Here is a 17,127-nt window from a genome sequence, read left to right on the forward strand (position 1 = left end):
GTTTCATCGCTGGCTGCATTTTAAAACAGTGGCAAAGTTTTTTCATTTTTTTTTTATTGGATCTTTGTTTTTGTTTTTTTAAGAATTATTTTGTCCTCTAAATAATGTTGCTTTTTAGAATAAAAGCGTATACAATTACTACCCTGGCTAATACATTATATTCAATATATATGAAGATAATTAACTTTATTAAAACAACTTTAACTTTATGACGGGTTTCCCAGGTGGCTCAGTGGTAAAGAATCCACCTGACAATGCAGGACACACAGGAGATGAAGCAGGAGATGTAGGTTTGATCCCTGAGTTGGGAAGATCCCCTGGAGTAAAAAATGGCAGCCTGCTCCAGTACTCTCGCCTGGAAAACCCCATGGACAGAGGAGCCTGGCAGGCTATAGTCCCTAGGGTCACAGAGTCAGCGTGAATGAGCATGCACACAACTTTACAACAATGAAAACGTTAGAACAAGACTTATTTCATTCACCCTTAACTAATACCTCTGGGAAGAACTTTTGTTTAAATTGCTTAACAAAATTCGTTAACCAGTAGAAGAGTAGATGGTAAAGTGGAAACTTAAAGTACTAGTTTTCTTCTGTATCTCTTTCCATATCATTCTGGAATTGAAACTGAGAAGCTGTTCATGTAATTCTTGCTAGATCATCTTGAAAAGCATACATGTGTGTGACCATAACCTGTTAATGATAAGTTTTGAGAAGAATGCTTTCACTCTTACTCGGGCTGCTCTGGTAGCTCAGCTGGTAAAGAATCCTCCTGCAATGCAGGAGATCCCAGTTCTATTCCTGGGTCAGGAAGATCCCCTGGAGAAGGGATAGGCTACCCACTCTAGTATCCTTGGGCTTCCCTGGTGGCTCAGATGGTAGAGAATCCGCCTGCAATACTGGAGACCTGAGTTTGATCCCTGGGTTGGGAAGATCCCCTGGAGGCGGGCATGGCAACCCACTCCAGTATTCTTGCCTGGAGGGCTACAGTCCATGGTGTTGCCAAGAGTCGGACACAACTGATGACTAAGCACAACCAGCACAGCACAGGATTTCATAAGGTCATTCTCTTCATCTCCAATCAGGAGAAATAACAACGTTTGTGGTGATAAAGCTCTTTTCTTATGTAGTTACCAAACCATTTTGTTTAATTCTTAATTTTTTTAAAAAAAAGAAGTGATTTTGGCATAGAGATGATGACTAGGCTGTGCAGTTCTGTGCTGAGGAAGTAAAGTAGAGGAAATAGAAAATAATAATGAAGGAAAGTATGTGAGAGCCAGTTGTCGTGTGTGGGGTTTCCATTTTTTTTGTTTGTTTTTGGCTATGCTGCACAGCTGGCAGGATCTCAGTTCCCTGACCAGGGATTGAACCTGGGCCACAGCAATGAAAGCCTGGAATCCTAACACTAGGCACCCAGGGAATTCCCAGGGGTTTCCTTGACTGTGTGTTTTATTGTCCATCCTTGGGGAGAGGCCAAAAAAGAGGAAAGACAAGCAGATACAAGCCTAGCCACTCTAGATGGAATAGACTTGATGCTACTCCACTGTAGGTAACATTTCTACTGAATACAGGGAAATCTTATGTATATTTGTATAAACCTTCTGAATATTTTAAATTCCCTGACATACACATGTAAGAGCCATTCATCAAAAAAGTTGGGTCCTAAATTAATGCTTTGACCATCCTTTTTTATGTATGAAGCTGTCTTACAGGGAAAACAGGTTAAAACTATTGGAGAATATCACTCACTGCTGTGCATGCATGCTAAGCCACTTCCGTCGTGTCCGACTCTTTGCAACCCCATGGACTTTAGCCTGCCAGGCTCCTCTGTCCATGGAATTCTCCAGGAAGAATACTTGAGTGGGTTCCCATTTCCTCCTCCAGGGTATCTTCCTGACCCAGGGATCGAACCTGTGTCTCTTAGATCTCCTACATGGTCTTTGTCAGGCAGGTTCTTTACCACTAGTGCCACCTGGGAAGCCCCGTCCTTCACTGCTAGTAAGTTACTTTTTAACACTTTGGAAATATTCAAAAAGTATTTTACTAAGTTAGTGGCTAAAACTTCAGAATTGATTATTTTAGTTCGCCACAGTCATCCATGCACCTGTATCATACAGTGTTAATGGATTTTCAACTTTATATTAAATCATTTTTAAGTTTCTAGTGGTTGTTGAGTCTTCTGAAATTGTTTGTAAAATTTTGTATTTGCATTTTTCTGCAAGAAGTTGCATGGCTTTTATCATATTCTCGATGACATCCACTCCCAACCCAATTCCACCATCACCACCCCACCCCCACCGAAAAAATAAAAAAGGTTAAAAAAACCCACTTCATTAGAGTATACCCATATCTTGGCATCAAAGAATATTTCCTATCATTTCCCTTTCTGCTCCAGCACCATGGACACAGCAGATAATTATAATAAGTATTTGTTTATTTGAACTGATAAAATAGATTGACTTTTAATATGTCCTAAATTATCTTCAGGTTTTACTGAAAACATTACCTACCTATCACTCTTCATTTCCACTGAGAGAAGGAGAATTAGGCCTTAACTTGTAGTGGAAAAATTAGGTTTGAGGTTAAAGAAGAATTTCCTAGCTGTTTCATTAAAATTTGAAATAAAGCACTGAACAGTTGTGGATCTCCTTCAGATGATAGCTTTAAAAACTGGATAGACATTATCTAAATGGATTCAGTTGAAACAAATGAATAAAAAAGATAGCACTCTATCTAATTCTGTGATTCTACAAGAAGATTGTTCAACATTATTTTTCATTTGAAATCTGTTTGATAATTAGAGAAATTAAAAATTTGAAAGACTAATCCTGATATTTGCATATTTAGTTAAAAAGACACTAAATAACTACTGACCCTTTCCCTGAATTTCTTTGTTTTAACCACCTTATTTTCCTTATTATAGAAAGGTTGGAGAGAAAAAAAGGGTCATTTAAAGAGGTGGTGAGTTAACTTACAAAACACCCTACCCTAAAGTGCAGAATATAATTGTAGACTTAGCACAGGCAGTATGGCTGGGTTATGGTTTACACTCACCTTGATAGAACATGAAAAGAACAGGATATTACATCATTGTTTGAAGTTGTAGCCACTTTCTGTTAAGATCGTGGCTCTCATAATTTTGAGTCCAGAATTGTGCCTTTTCTTCAGAGTATTTCATTCTAATAATGAGGCTGCTGCTGCTGCTGCTAAGTCGCTTCAGTCGTGTCCGACTCTGTGTGACCCCATAGACGGAAGCCCACCAGGCTCCCCCATCCCTGGGATTCTCCAGGCAAGAACACTGGAGTGGGTTGCCATTTCCTTCTTCAATGCATGAAATTGACAAGTGAAAATGAAGTCGCTCAGTCGTGGCTGACTCTTAGCGACCCCATGGATCGCAGCCCACCAGGCTCCTCCATCCATGGGATTTTCCAGGCAAGAGTACTGGAGTGGGGTGCCATTGCCTTCTCCAAGAATGAGGCTGCTGCTGCTAAGTCTAAGTCACTTCAGTTGTGTCCGACTCTGTGTGACCCCATAGACGGAAGCCCACCAGTCTCCCCCATCCCTGGGATTCTCCAGGCAAGAACACTGGAGTGGGTTGCCATTTCCTTCTCCAAGTTGGACCAAAACCAAATTCCTTGAGGAAAGAGATAAACAAAATTCTCTACATTATTCCTTTTCTTATCCTCGCATCCCATATTCATGTACCTACCTTATTGTATAGTGAATTTATGTAAAATGAACTCAACCACTATACTCGTTGTATTTGGGAAGATATTTACGTTGATCTGTGACTGAGTCAAGTGCCTTAAGTAAGCATATATCTAAAAATTGAAAAAAACTATAGCCAAAATGATGTGAAAACCAATTATGCTTTTCCTCAAGGCTAATACTTAGAAGAACTTTGATTTTATTAACTATTATATGACGGTTCACTTATATGACAGTTCACTTAATCATAGAATAAAATTTATTCATCTTTTATTACAACTGAGACCTGAATTTAATATGACTCATTAAATTTTCTTTTTAAAAAGAGTTTGGATTCTGACAAGCCCACGGAACCAATAAAAAGATCTCCTCTTCGCCAGGAAACAAACATGGCCAATTTTTCTTATCGCTTCTCCATATACAACTTGAATGGTAAGATGTAATTGAAAATGAAATGTAAAATAGTATGTTAAGTTTTATAATGTGGAAATAATACAGCAACAGTTACAATAGTTGAATATAAGAGCTATATATGCATAACAACTGAGTTCTTACATTTCTTTATTTGTGCGTTTTATTACTAATTCGGATGATCAGAGAAGAAAACTTAACTGGAATATAACTAAAATAGTTTCCTAGTTCTTAGTAATTGACAAAGTATATCCTCACATGGAATCCTACAACAAACTTGATTGTGTTATTATATTTGCAGTGGGATAAAGTCCAGTGAATTACTTGTTATTAATTTAAAAATCAGCCCTTCTGGCCTTTATTTAATGAACTATACCTAGTGGAGCTGACATTTCGATCTGTAATTACTTTAGGTCTTAACATTTTTCTTTTTATACCCTAAGATCTTTAGGTATTAACATCTCTACCAGGGCTATAGTCATATTAACACTTAGAGCCTCTGGTGAAAAATTGCATGAGGGATGTGGTTAATAGAACAGTATAAAATTTTTCTAATTTTTTAATCTGTCAACTCATAATTTTATTCTCTATTGATTACCACAAATCTTAAAAGATGGGCTCTTTGCTTCTCTCTTGGAGTTTATTTATTTATTTATTTTTTCTCTTGGAGTTTAAAATGAACAAAAAACTGTTAGAACTGTGGTATTTGATAGGCTTTATGCCCAATAGGGTGATTTTTTTTTTTTTTGCTTTTCCTCCTGCATTCGTTGACTGATTTATAGTAGAATGTATAAATTCTAATTCACTGTGTTCTGGAAACATTGCAGAAGCTTTGAATCAGGGAGAAACTGTGGATCTGGATGCCCTAATGGCCGATCTTTGCTCAATAGAGCAGGAGCTCAGCAGTATCGGTGCTGGAAATACTAAGCGTCAAATCACAGAAACAAAGGCCACTCAGAAGTTACCTGCTAGCCGACATACATCAAAACATGGCACCTTGAAAGGACTGTCTTCTTCGTCCAACAGGATAACTAAACCATCTCATGCCAACTACTCCCTGGATGACATCACCGCACAGTTAGAACAGGCCTCCTTGAGCATGGATGAGGCTGCTCAGCAGTCTGTACTGGAAGATACTAAGCCCTTAGTAACCAATCAGCACAGGAGAACAGCGTCAGCAGGCACAGTGAGTGATGCTGAAGTACGCTCTATTAGTAACTCCTCTCGTTCCAGCATCACTTCCGCAACCTCCAGCATGGATTCTTTGGATATTGATAAAGTAGCACGCCCTCAAGAACTGGATTTGACACATCAGGGGCAGCCAATTACTGAGGTAAGTGGATGAAACTTTCTTTCCTGTTATTTCGGTATTAAGGAGGCAATGGTATTTTTTCAGTCCTGTTCTAATAAATTTTCTTGTTTTTTTCCTACACTTAAAATTTATCAGAAATACCTCTAAGTTTCAAAATCAGACTATAGAAAGAATGTATTACTAGATACAGCAGTGTCACAAAGATGATTAAGAAAAAATTTAGTTTCTTTGGTTTTAGTCTTATGACTATTTGAAGTCCTTAAATTAATGTCAGTTGTATCAGAGAAGGCAATGGCAAGCCACTCCAGTACTCTTGCCTGGAAAATCCCATGGATGGAGGAGCCTGGTAGGCTGCAGTCCGTGGGGTCGCTAAGGGTCGGACACGACTGAGCGGCTTCACTTTCACTTTTCACTTTCACACATTGGAGAAGGAAATGGCAACCCACTCCAGTGTTCTTGCCTGGAGAATCCCAGGGATGGGGGAGCCTGGTGGCTTCCATCTATGGGGTTACACAGAGTCGGACACGACTGAAGTGACTTAGCAGCAGCAGCAGTGTCATATGATTAAGAAGCTTGAAGTGTGATTTATATTCAATATTTTACAAAGTTATGATAGCTGTTAAGCTGATAATTGCTTTTTAATATGTTTGTTATAAAATGGTCACTTGAGAAAATGGCTCATATCCCCTAGTTCTCCTAGATTGTAAGTTCTCAGCGTTTACTCCATTTTAGTATCAAAGAGTTGATGTAGTGTGGTCAAAAGAACCACTGGTCTTGGAGTCAGAAAACTTGGTTCCAAGTGTCTCACTACCCATTGGTCCTAAATGAGTTATTCAGTCTTGTGAACTCAATTTCTCATAAGTAAAGTGAAACTAGTAGTATATAGTCTGCCTTCTCCATACTGTGCTTCAGAGGGTCAAAAGTGATATAATAGACATGAACAGATTTTAAAAGATGAAGTTTTTCTGATATGATGGAGGTGAGGATAAGGAATGGATTTGTGATTAAATAAGTTGAGCAAAAGCTGAGCTTGATAAAGGAGAATTTTTTTAATGGAGTTTTGTTCATGAAGGAGAAAGCAATTTTGTTATAAGGTAGCAGCAAGAAAAAAGAAAATGGATGGGGCAGAATAAAACCAACCTTCCATTCATTTATATCTACAGTGCTCTCTAATAGAGTCAAATAATTTGTATTAATCAGTACTAAGTTAAAATCTTACAAAACATTGTTTAAGGACTTGTAGACAATTCAAAATTTGTATCTGTTACATTGATTTAATTTAGTTGGTCAATTTCTATCAGTCAGTAACTCTTGGTATCCACTCATGTACCCAGCTTCACTCTGGGCATTGTAGAGCACAAAAGAAGCATGAATCATGGTAATTTGAAGATAAATTTGAGTTTTGTTGCTTGTAAAGGAAGTTAGCAAATTATATCGAAGAATAAACTTTTGTTTATTTAATGAAACTTTCCTAAATGGTTTATATTCTGTAGAAAAGTGCTTTCTCCATTGTGAAACCTGAGCATTATCTTTAGCACCAGCTCCTTAGCATGTATCACTTACATCTTTTAGACTTACGTGTCTAAAATATGAGTAATATTTTATTAGAGATGTGCTTTCTTGTTTATTCTGTGTTTTGTATGTTCTTTCTTTTCAGTCATATTATTTTGATTTGGGTCAAGAGGCATGAGGACAGGTTATGAGCTAATTAAGAATCTTGGTATATGTGTTTCCATCTGTAAAATACATTGATTATAAAAGTTCCCTCAGTAAAAGCACACTCTTTATAAGTAACAGTTGAAACGCAAATAAAGTAAAAAGTGAAGTCTTCTCCTAGCAAACACTTCACATGGTATCTAGTGGTATCCATGGGCAAGGATGCCAGTGTACAATGATATAATATTTTAAGATAAGACCTAATGTAAAGTTTGGTGAGTAAGCCAGGAAAAAACAAGGAAAGGAGTTAAAGTCTTTTCCATCAGCCTGTTCTTTTGCCTTGCCAAGATGGGTAGAAAAGTGGTTTAACAAATATGGAACTTGTTTCAGTATACTTTTTTTCTGGATCTAGTCTGTTCTGATTCAAGCCAAAAAAACTGAAGGAGGCTTACTAGATCCCAAACCCGTGTATTAAATTGCCACCAGACTCAAATACAGTTTTTAAAAAAATAGTTTTACATGCATGGAGTTAAAGAGTCATGAAGTTCTAAAAAGACTTGTTACCAAAAAAAAATAAACTGCTACATATGCACACATGCATGCTGTATTCTGCTCCCAGGGATAAGCACTTTCTACTCTTCTAGCTGATTCTTAGTGTATTTACCTATCATTAAATCTCCAGTTAATACTGCTGTATCTTCATTTTTTTTTTCTTCAGTTGTTTGTGTTAACTGACTTCTAACTCTGGAAAATGAGGATATAGCGCTCCTTAGACAGTTCCCCTCTTTTCTCCCCTCCCCTTCCAATTTGTTTTGGTTGGGTAACTATTCAGTGTTTATATTATCATGATCTGTATACTTGCAGTTAACTACTAAACTGTATATACTTTCATTACATTTCCTTTTGGGGACATTCAGATCAGATCAGATCACATCAGTCGCTCAGTCGTGTCCGACTCTCCGCGACCCCATGAATCACAGCACGCCAGGCCTCCCTGTCCATCACCAACTCCCGGAGCTCACTCAAACTCATGTCCACAGAGTCGGTGATGCCATCCAACCATCTCATTCTCCGTCGTCCCCTTCTCCTCCCGCCCCCAACCTTTCCCAGCATCAGAGTCTTTTCCAGTGAGTCAACTCGTCGCATGAGGTGGCCAAAGTATTGCAGCTTCAGCTTTAGCATCAGTCCCTCCAATGAACATCCAGGATTGATCTCCTCTAAAATGGACTGGTTGGATCTCCTTGCAGTATAAGGGACTCTCAAGAGTCTTCTCCAACACCACAGTTCAAAAGCATCGATTCTTCGGCAATCAGCCTTCTTCACAGTCCAACTCTCACATCCATACATGACCACGGGAAAAACCATTGCCTTGACTAGACGGACCTTGGTTGGCAAAGTAATGTCTCTGCTTTTTAATATACTATCAAGGTTGGTCATAACTTTCCTTCCAAGGAGCAAACTTCTTTTAATTTGGGGACATTACATTTTGCTTTTCCTGGAATTAATTCTTTAAAATAGTTTTTTTTTGTATGTTTATTACTATTTCAACTCCAAACTTTCTCCCAGCTGATTAGATCTTTTATTTGGTTTGAATAAAATTGGTGTTTATTAATTTCATCTTCTTAAAATTATTTTTTGTTTTTTGAAATCTTTAGTATCATTCTTAGGTCTTTTCTCTCAGGTGGGTAAGCTGCTCCATGAAAGATTCTTCCAGTCCCCTGCATGGAGGGCATGTACTTTGTTGTCAGGGCTTTACAGCCCATTGGGAAAGAAGGCATGGGATATGGAAGGTCCTCAACACAACCTTCCATTTACTCGTTCTAGGTCAGGGTTTCTCACCCATCATCACTATTCACGTGCTGGGCCAGATAATTCTTTGTTGTTGGGCGCTCTCCTGTGCATTTGTAGAATGTTTAGCGATATCCTGGCACCTGTCTGCTAGGTGTCAGAACCGCATGTGCTCTGCTGTGCTGTGCTTAGTCGCTCACTTGTGTCCACCTCTTTGCAACCCCATGGACTGTAGCCTGCCAGGTTCCTTGGTCCATGGGGATTCTCCAGGCGAGAACACTGGAGTGGGTTGCCATGCCCTCCTCCAGGGGGTCTTCCCACCCCAGGGATCAAACCCAGGTCTCCCGCATTGCAGGCAAATAGATGTTTTACCTTCTGAGCCACCAGGGAAGCCTGCCATAGCTGCATGCTGCTGCTGCTGCTAAGTCACTTCAGTCGTGTCAGACTCTGTGTGACCCCATAGACGGCAGCCCACCAGGCTCCCCGTCCTTGGGATTCCCCAGGCAAGAACACTAGAGTGGGTTGCCATGTCCTTCTCCGTGTGTGAAAGTGAAGTCGCTCAGTCATGTCCGACTCGTAGCAACCCCATGGACTGCAGCCTACCAGGCTCCTCCGTCCATGGGATTTTCCAGGCAAGAGTACTGGAGTGGGTTGCCATTGCCTTCTCCATACACCCCTCTAATTATAAAGTCTCCAGACATTGGTACGTGTTCCCTGGAGGCAAAATTGCCCCCATTTGAGAATCACTGTGTTAAATAGAAAGGTTTAACAATAGCAGATCTGAGCCTTTTTTTTTCCATGGGAAATAACCTTGGATTTTCCTTTTCCTGGCATTCTTTTACTAGAAACTTGATTAATAAATATAGAATGTATCCAAGTAATATTGTTTATTGTAAATTGAACCTGATTGGTGATTGCATATGGACCAGGAAGACTGAGTGAATTCTCGAAGCCTATGAAAAGACACTATGCTTGATCATGGTGTGCAGTGTGTGACTCTTGTAAATGAGCATGAATATATGCCTCCAGCGACTCTGGAATCTACATACATTGGCTGTTAAAATGCACGGCTGCTTCCTGTGGAGTGTGAAGTTTCCCTAGGCCAGGGTAATGTCTGTGCTTATTCACATGGTCTCTCTCTCTTACAGTGATGTGTCCATAAAGGCCCCTGGTGGGTTGTGTAAATCCCTTCTGAAGATAGCACGTCGCATGATAGCACATTGTCTTTCTGCAGAACTAAGTGAACCTGGTGCCAAGCTGTGGTCTCTTGGTCCTATGAATGAATATCAGTCTGAACCTGAGACCACTGTTGATGGCAGGAAAAATCTGGGAATTAACTGCTTTCTTAAATATGCTTTCAGCCAATCCTGCTTTTAGTCCCACCTTCACTTCTGCTGCTTCTGCTTTGAGGTTACAAAATGTAAATTGGGGTGCTTCTCTGCTTTTCTCCAGTTTTAGCTTAGCATTCAGCTTTCCTTGGGCATGCTGAGTTGTGTACATTCAACCAGATGCTTCTAGCTTCTAGATTTTTGTCATGTCTTCTCATGAGCTTGTCTTTAACACAACAGCAACAGCAGAATCCTTTTTCTTTGTTTTAGCAGGGTTTATGGAGGGAGTAGAACTGCCCCATTGGCCATTCACAGTCTCCTTCTCCTGTCTATAGTCTCTTAGCCTTGGAGTCCCCCAGGGTGCAGGCATCAGACTACCTTTCTTTCTGTCTCCTTCTTTGGTGATCTTACACACTGAAAACTCCCCAGTTTTAATCCCCTTCTCATTTATTTAAGGTACACTAACCCCCCTTCGGAGAAGGCAATGGCAAGCCACTCCAGTACTATTGCCTAGAAAATCCCATGGATGGAGGAGCCTGGTAGGCTGTAGTCCATGGGGTCACTAAGGGTCGGACACGTCTGAGCGACTTCACTTTCACTTTTCACTTTCACACATTGGAGAAGGAAATGGCAACCCACTCCAGTGTTCTTGCCTGAAGAATCCCAGGGACGGGGGAGCCTGGTGGGCTTCCGTCTATGGGGTCACACAGAGTCGGACACGACTGAAGTGACTTAGCAGCAGCAGTAGCAGCAACCCCCCTTACATCCTAATCCCTCTAAAACGATGGTTCTCAACTAGAACTGAGTTTGTCCCCCAGGAGACACTCAGAAATGTCTGGAGACATTTTTGGTCATCAGTGATAGAAGGGTGGTACTGATGTCCGGTAAGTAGAGGCCAGGGGTGCTGCTAAAATCCTACAATAGGGCAGCCCCCACAACAAAATTATCTGACCCAAAATACCATCAAGGTTGAGAAGCCATGTTCAAAAGTCAGTTAGCATCTATCACTCACTATCAGCAATATGGCAGTAACACCGTGTTGTGCAGAGCTGTCTATTGACAGTTTCTGATAAAGATCAAGAAAGGACTGGCATTAAATCATCTTTAGATTCAAGGGAATACAGGTTTCTTTAGCCAGTGTCTCTCCCTGAACTCCAGACTCGTGCATCCTCTTTCTAATCAACACCTCTATTTGGTCATCTGAAAGGTAACTCAGATGTAACTGGTCTAAAACTGAAGTCCTAATCCTTTCTCCCAAACTTATTCCTCCCACAATCTCCTCCATCTCAGTTAACGGCTATTATGTCCTTCCAGTTTATCTGCAAAATGCTTGGAGTCTTTATCTCCTCTTTTATTCCCCATTCTCCTTCCAGTCCAGCAGCCAATTTTGTTGCCCTAACTTCAGAATATACTCAGACTTGGTCACTTCCCACCACCTTCACTGCCATCAAGACAACATTGTCTTGAGACACACAACTAGTCGTCTTTGTTCCCATTCCTTTAACAGTCTGTTATCCCCATGGCAGCCCTGAGTGGTCCTAGTAAAGGTAAGTCAGATCTTGCCCCTCCTGTTTTCAAACCCAAAGACTTTGTATTTTCCCTGTTTTCAAACCCAAATCCTGCAGGGCCTTACCAGATTGGCTTTCTGTGGCTTGTCCCTACACTCCTTTCTTCCCTTCCTCCCTTGCTCTGTCAGTTCTCTGCCGGTAGTCAGAGCCTACTGCAGAGCCCTTTTACCTGCCCCCCCACCGCCCCCGCCTGGATATACTTCCTCAGGACAGTACCCCTATACTGCCTTCAGGAGTTTGCTCACATGTCACTTTCCCAGTGAGGCCTTCTGTGATCGCCCTGTTTTAAATGAATTCTTCTTCCTCCGTCCTGTGAGTACTTACCTCCCTTTTCTTACAATATTTTTTCTTTATTTACGGCTGCACAGGGTCTTGGTTGCCATGCTTGGCTGTTCTCTGGTTGGAGCACGCAGGGGCTGCTCTGCGTTGCGGTGTGTGGGCTTCCCGTTGCGGTGACTCAACACAGGCTCTCGGCACCGTGGCTCAGGAGTTGTAGGAGGAGGGCTTAACTGCCCCATGGTGTGCAGGATCTTCCCAGACCAGGGGCCGAATTTGTGTTCCCTGCCTTGGCAGGTAGATTTCCAGCCACTGGACCACCAGGGAAGCCTGTTATCTCCCTTTTCCGCTTTATTTTTCTGTTTATCACCATTTAGAATACCATATGCTGCTGCTAAATCACTTCAGTCGTGTCCGACTCTGTGTGACCCCATAGACGGCAGCCCACCAGGCTCCCCGGTCCCTGGGATTCTCCAGGCAAGAACACTGGAGTGGGTTGCCATTTCCTTCTCCAATGTGTGAAAGTGAAAAGTGAAAGCGAAGTCGCTCAGTCGTGTCTGACTCGTAGCGACCCCATGGACTGCAGCCTACTGGGCCCCTCCGTCCATGGCATTTTCCAGGCAAGAGTACTGGAGTGGCTTGCCATTGCCTTCTCCTATATATATAGAACTCTTCTATATATATAGAATACTATATATTTGACTTTATTTTACTCTAAAAATTTTGCTTGTCTGTCTTTTCCACTTGAATGTAAGCTCCATGAGGAGAGGGATTTTCAAAAATTTTCTATGATTCCTAATGTATCTTTAGCACGTAGAACATTATTTGGCTCATAAGAGAAGCAGTCAGATATTTGAACAAGCATTTAAATATATGCACGTGTTCGATCCATCTTTGTCTAGAAGTTCTGTACTTTAAAATTATCAGCAGTTTTCTTTCAAGATGGTCAGACAGAGTGCTTCAGGTGAAGTAGCATATGAAAATCTGATAGTGAAACTTTTTTTTTAGACACCTCTCAGTTCTTTAGAGGCAGTAATTATACCTGTTCTAAAGAAACCTAGGACAGAATAGTTACTCTCACTGAAGTTTAGTGACACTAATACCAGTTAGAAAAATCAATCTGAGATTGGTACTATTGCATCTTGGGGATGTGGGTATTCAAACCGCCCATCTGAAAACAAAGTAATCCTATAGCTTTTCTTTCTACCTCCTTGCTCTCTGAAGCCAACAGGGCTAGGCATAGTATAATTTCACATCAGGAAGAGTGTGTCTTTTTCTCCTGCTTTTCTCTTTCTTGACTTTTGTTGAAATACTGTGCTTTCAGGCACTTCACATATGTTATTTCATTTAAGCCTCCAACTATCCCTTTGGTAGGGGCATTATTCCAAAGAGGGGATTAAGTAGGTCAAACAACCAGAAAGTCTGTTTTTGAATTCCAAAACTATAACATTTGCCTCCCAGCTTTTATCAGTATCTTAAAAATAAAGTGAAGCTGATCATCAAAAATGATTATTTCCTGAATGTTTGATTTAGCTCTATGGATAAACATAAAAATGAGTTACAGAATAATTTTAGTATTCTTATGAAATCCATCAGTAGTGTTCATTTGCTGTTTTTAAATTTAGAATTCATTGTAGCCGAAGTAAATTCTAATAAAGACTCTATAGCAATGTGAAATAAATGTTACAGTTGACTTACTGGTACTTTTATTCACATTAACAGATAAAACAATACTTTTTAATAAGACAGCAGTTTGCAGATTTAAATAGTAATTGCATGTTATAATAAAGTAGGGTTTACTGATAAAAGGTTCAGTTCAGTTCAGTCACTCAGTAGTGCTACAGTATACCTGTGTATTTATTTTCTGGTGGGATTTAAACTAACAATTCCTCTGAATTTGGAATCTTATACACAAAAATATATTTTTTAAATGAAAATGCTTTTAGAAACATTTACTGAAGCTTATGGTTGATTCAAAAAATTCTGCTGAATCTTTAAGAGTATTTGATAATGTATTGTAAATATTTTGATAGGAAAAATTCCTAAATATTGGAGCTACTAAAGCTTTTCAGTGTTGTGGGGTTTTTTTCCCCCTCATGTGTATGGGTTTTTTTTTTTTTTTTTAATGAAATCTCTGTGGATATACCAGTATGTTGATAACTTGTGATATGCAACATAGCATATGATAGCTTCAGTGTAATTCCTTTACTTTCACTTTCCAGAACTATTTCAAGAATAAATGTGTGCAGAAATCTTGAGATATTGGAAAGAAAACAGCAGTTGTGTTTGTTGTAATATCAGGTAGCATTGACATTGAGGTCCCAAGTTATTCTCAGAAAGCAACTTTTTGCTCTGAGATAATAACTAGATGGGAGCTCAGGGCTTTGTGAAATTTTAAGAGGCCTGCGTATCTGAAAGATTGGAGTTACTAGTTATTACAACTACGTTTCTCCTAAAATTCTAATGGCTATGTTGCTGCATCTCACTGAAATTTATGCACATGTATCAACTTGGTGTTTTAATTCTAGATTTCACTGGCCTAGGAAGGTAATAGAAGGGATAGGTACAAACACACCACCCAGTCAACACTGGCATGTAGGCCCTGATGCTTGTTTTGTGGATTTCTTAGATACCTGGAAGCGAAAAAGCATTTTTATTTGGTTTTAAGTCTGTTTTGTTTTGTGTTGGGAGGTCTGATAAAGAACATTATACTGGCTATATAATGGCCAGTTAAATATCTAGGAGAGGAATAAAAAGAAGAGGAGGGGAAATAGAAAGTAATATCAGCTACTGTGTTATTGCTTATTCTGTGCTGGGCATGGTGCTTTACATGTCTTAATACTGAATTTGTACAGAGCCTTGAGAATAGGTACCATTACCACTATTTTACAATGAAAGGAACAAAAGCAGAAAGTGACTAGGTAACTTTCCCGAGGATTTGAACCCAGGCAGTCTGGTTGTAGAGTTCCTACAGCATTACCTTGCTACTTCATCATAAAGTTGAAGGAGAATCTAGACAAGGCTAGACCAGCCAGTGTGTCTCAGATCCAAGCCTAGAGACAGAACTACGTGGGCAGTAGAAAAAAGGCAAAGAGATTTATGTAGTAACATCCCCATCTGGTGGAGTGTTAGTATATTCCTGAATATGTTGTTAAAATTTAACAAATATAAGCTAGCTGTAATCTAAATGAATTGAGGTTTAAATAAAATTCAAATGATGGATGGTGGTTTCCCATTCTTCTTCTAATAATAATAATGTTATTATTGCTCCTTTACTCTTTATAGTAACATTTGGAGATAAATGCTGTCGTTACACCATTTTACACATGAGGAAACAGGTTAAGTAATAAGCCCAGAGTCATATTGCCAGGAAGTGACTGAGCTGGGGTTTGAACCCAAGGCACTCTGGCCACCCCATAAGGGTCTGGATTCTTAACCATCATGCTATATTTATTTTTAATATTTGTGAAGAGCATGTAACCTCAGTGCAAGATGGATGTAAATCTGTTTTATTGAAACATTAATATGTGTTCACAAACCTCTACTTTCTTCCAGTTGATATCTAAAGTGTTAGCTGCCAAAAGAAAATGTTGTATTTTGTAGCCATGACTCTGGTAGAAGGTCATTCATTTCTTGATTATGGCTCATATTTCAGAACACTGCTTTTCTACACATCCTTCCCAACAAGATTCTGGCTCATAAATGGTACACGTTATAGGTTCAGTTCAAGAAAGTAGTGATTCATAATTTACTTTGCAGAGATTTGTGGAGTTTTTGAGAGATTGATAGAGAACATGATAGCTTTGTAACAAATGAAACTTTTTGAAACTGAGATGGTGTAGAGCAAACTTTATGTGAGTTGATCTTCACATTCACTTATGTGTTTTAAACACAGATTTTAGATTTATGAAAGTAGTGATAAAGAAAAGGTAGAAATTGGGGACTTCCCTGGTGGTTCAGTGGTTAAGATTTCACCTTCCAATGCAAGGGGTACAAGTTTGATCCCCAGTTGGGCAGCTAAAATATGCCTCCTAGCCAAAAAAAAAAAAGCAAACATAACAAGCAATATTGTAACAAATTCAGTATAAAGATTTAAAAATTGGTTCACATTGTCTTTGATACTTACCATGTGTATATTCATTTTTGGTAAGGATGTGTTGAATTTCAATAACTAATAATGTTCCATCATACTGTTTAACATGGCATGTAGCCATCTCTTGTTGAACACCTTGGATTATGATTTTTTTTTTTTTAACCAGTAAGCATTTGGAACTATGATGGGAGCTTGTGTGGGACTGAGCCTAGTGAGAATAGATTTATTTTTTAACTTTTTATTTTGAGATAATGTCAAACTTAGAGAATTTTGAAAAAATAGTACAAAGAACTCATGAAAATCTTACTCATGTTCACTAATTTAACATTTTGCCACATTTACTTTATTATTTTATATATATATATATTTTTTCCCCTGAACCAGTTGAGAGTTGGTTGCATTTTTCATGCCCTTTTAGCTGTTAATACTTAAGTACTCATTTCCTAAGAATGAGGATATTGGCAATGTAGATTTGATAGGCCTCCCACTGATGTGGTGACTGACACAGTGTTACAGAATATGTTGAGTGAGAAAATGTAGAGAGAGGAAAGCAAAATCAGCCTTGGTCTGGCTAAGCCTGCGTGGCATGAGAGCCAAGAAGAAATAGCTATTCATACATTCCATAAATGCTGGAGTACCTGGACACTGTGTTGGGCTGTAAGGGATAAAACTGTGAACATAATACATAGTGTCTTTATGAGATTATACTTTATTGTATGAGGGGAGGGATGTCAGAACATACAACTGAAGCAATTTTAGTACAGTAAGGCAAGTGCTATGAGAGGAAAGACAAAAACGTTGGTTAAAAGGTCATAGATGACTTTAAGAATGAATTACAGGATGCATTACAACTCAAAGGATGAAGACTTTGGAGAAGAAAGGTGGATGCTAGATTGCAGGGAATTAATAAGTGCAAGAGGTACACTGTAGCTGAATTCAGGAAACTTGGCAGTAAAAGGTAGAAAATAATAGTTTAACAAGAGAAGGGTAC

The 17,127-nt window shown here is 39.4% G+C and overlaps 1 protein-coding gene across 6 annotated transcripts in view; it reads left to right on the forward strand.

The window, feature by feature from the left end:
- Positions 1-17,127, forward strand: part of RAPH1 (Ras association (RalGDS/AF-6) and pleckstrin homology domains 1) — a 107,235-nt gene that overhangs the window by 44,029 nt on the left and 46,079 nt on the right. For all 6 annotated transcript variants that reach the window (XM_088828156.1, XM_088828162.1, XM_088828164.1 and 3 more), the window contains exons 3-4: positions 4,031-4,136; positions 4,943-5,448. In XM_088828156.1, coding sequence (XP_088684282.1) covers positions 4,031-4,136; positions 4,943-5,448 — 612 coding nt within the window. The remainder of the gene's footprint in view (positions 1-4,030; positions 4,137-4,942; positions 5,449-17,127) is intronic.

Source organism: Moschus berezovskii, chromosome 2 (genome assembly GCF_049115385.1).
Source record: "Moschus berezovskii isolate FMDL1 chromosome 2, NW_MosBer_1.0, whole genome shotgun sequence".
Taxonomy (NCBI): Eukaryota; Metazoa; Chordata; class Mammalia; order Artiodactyla; family Moschidae; genus Moschus; species Moschus berezovskii.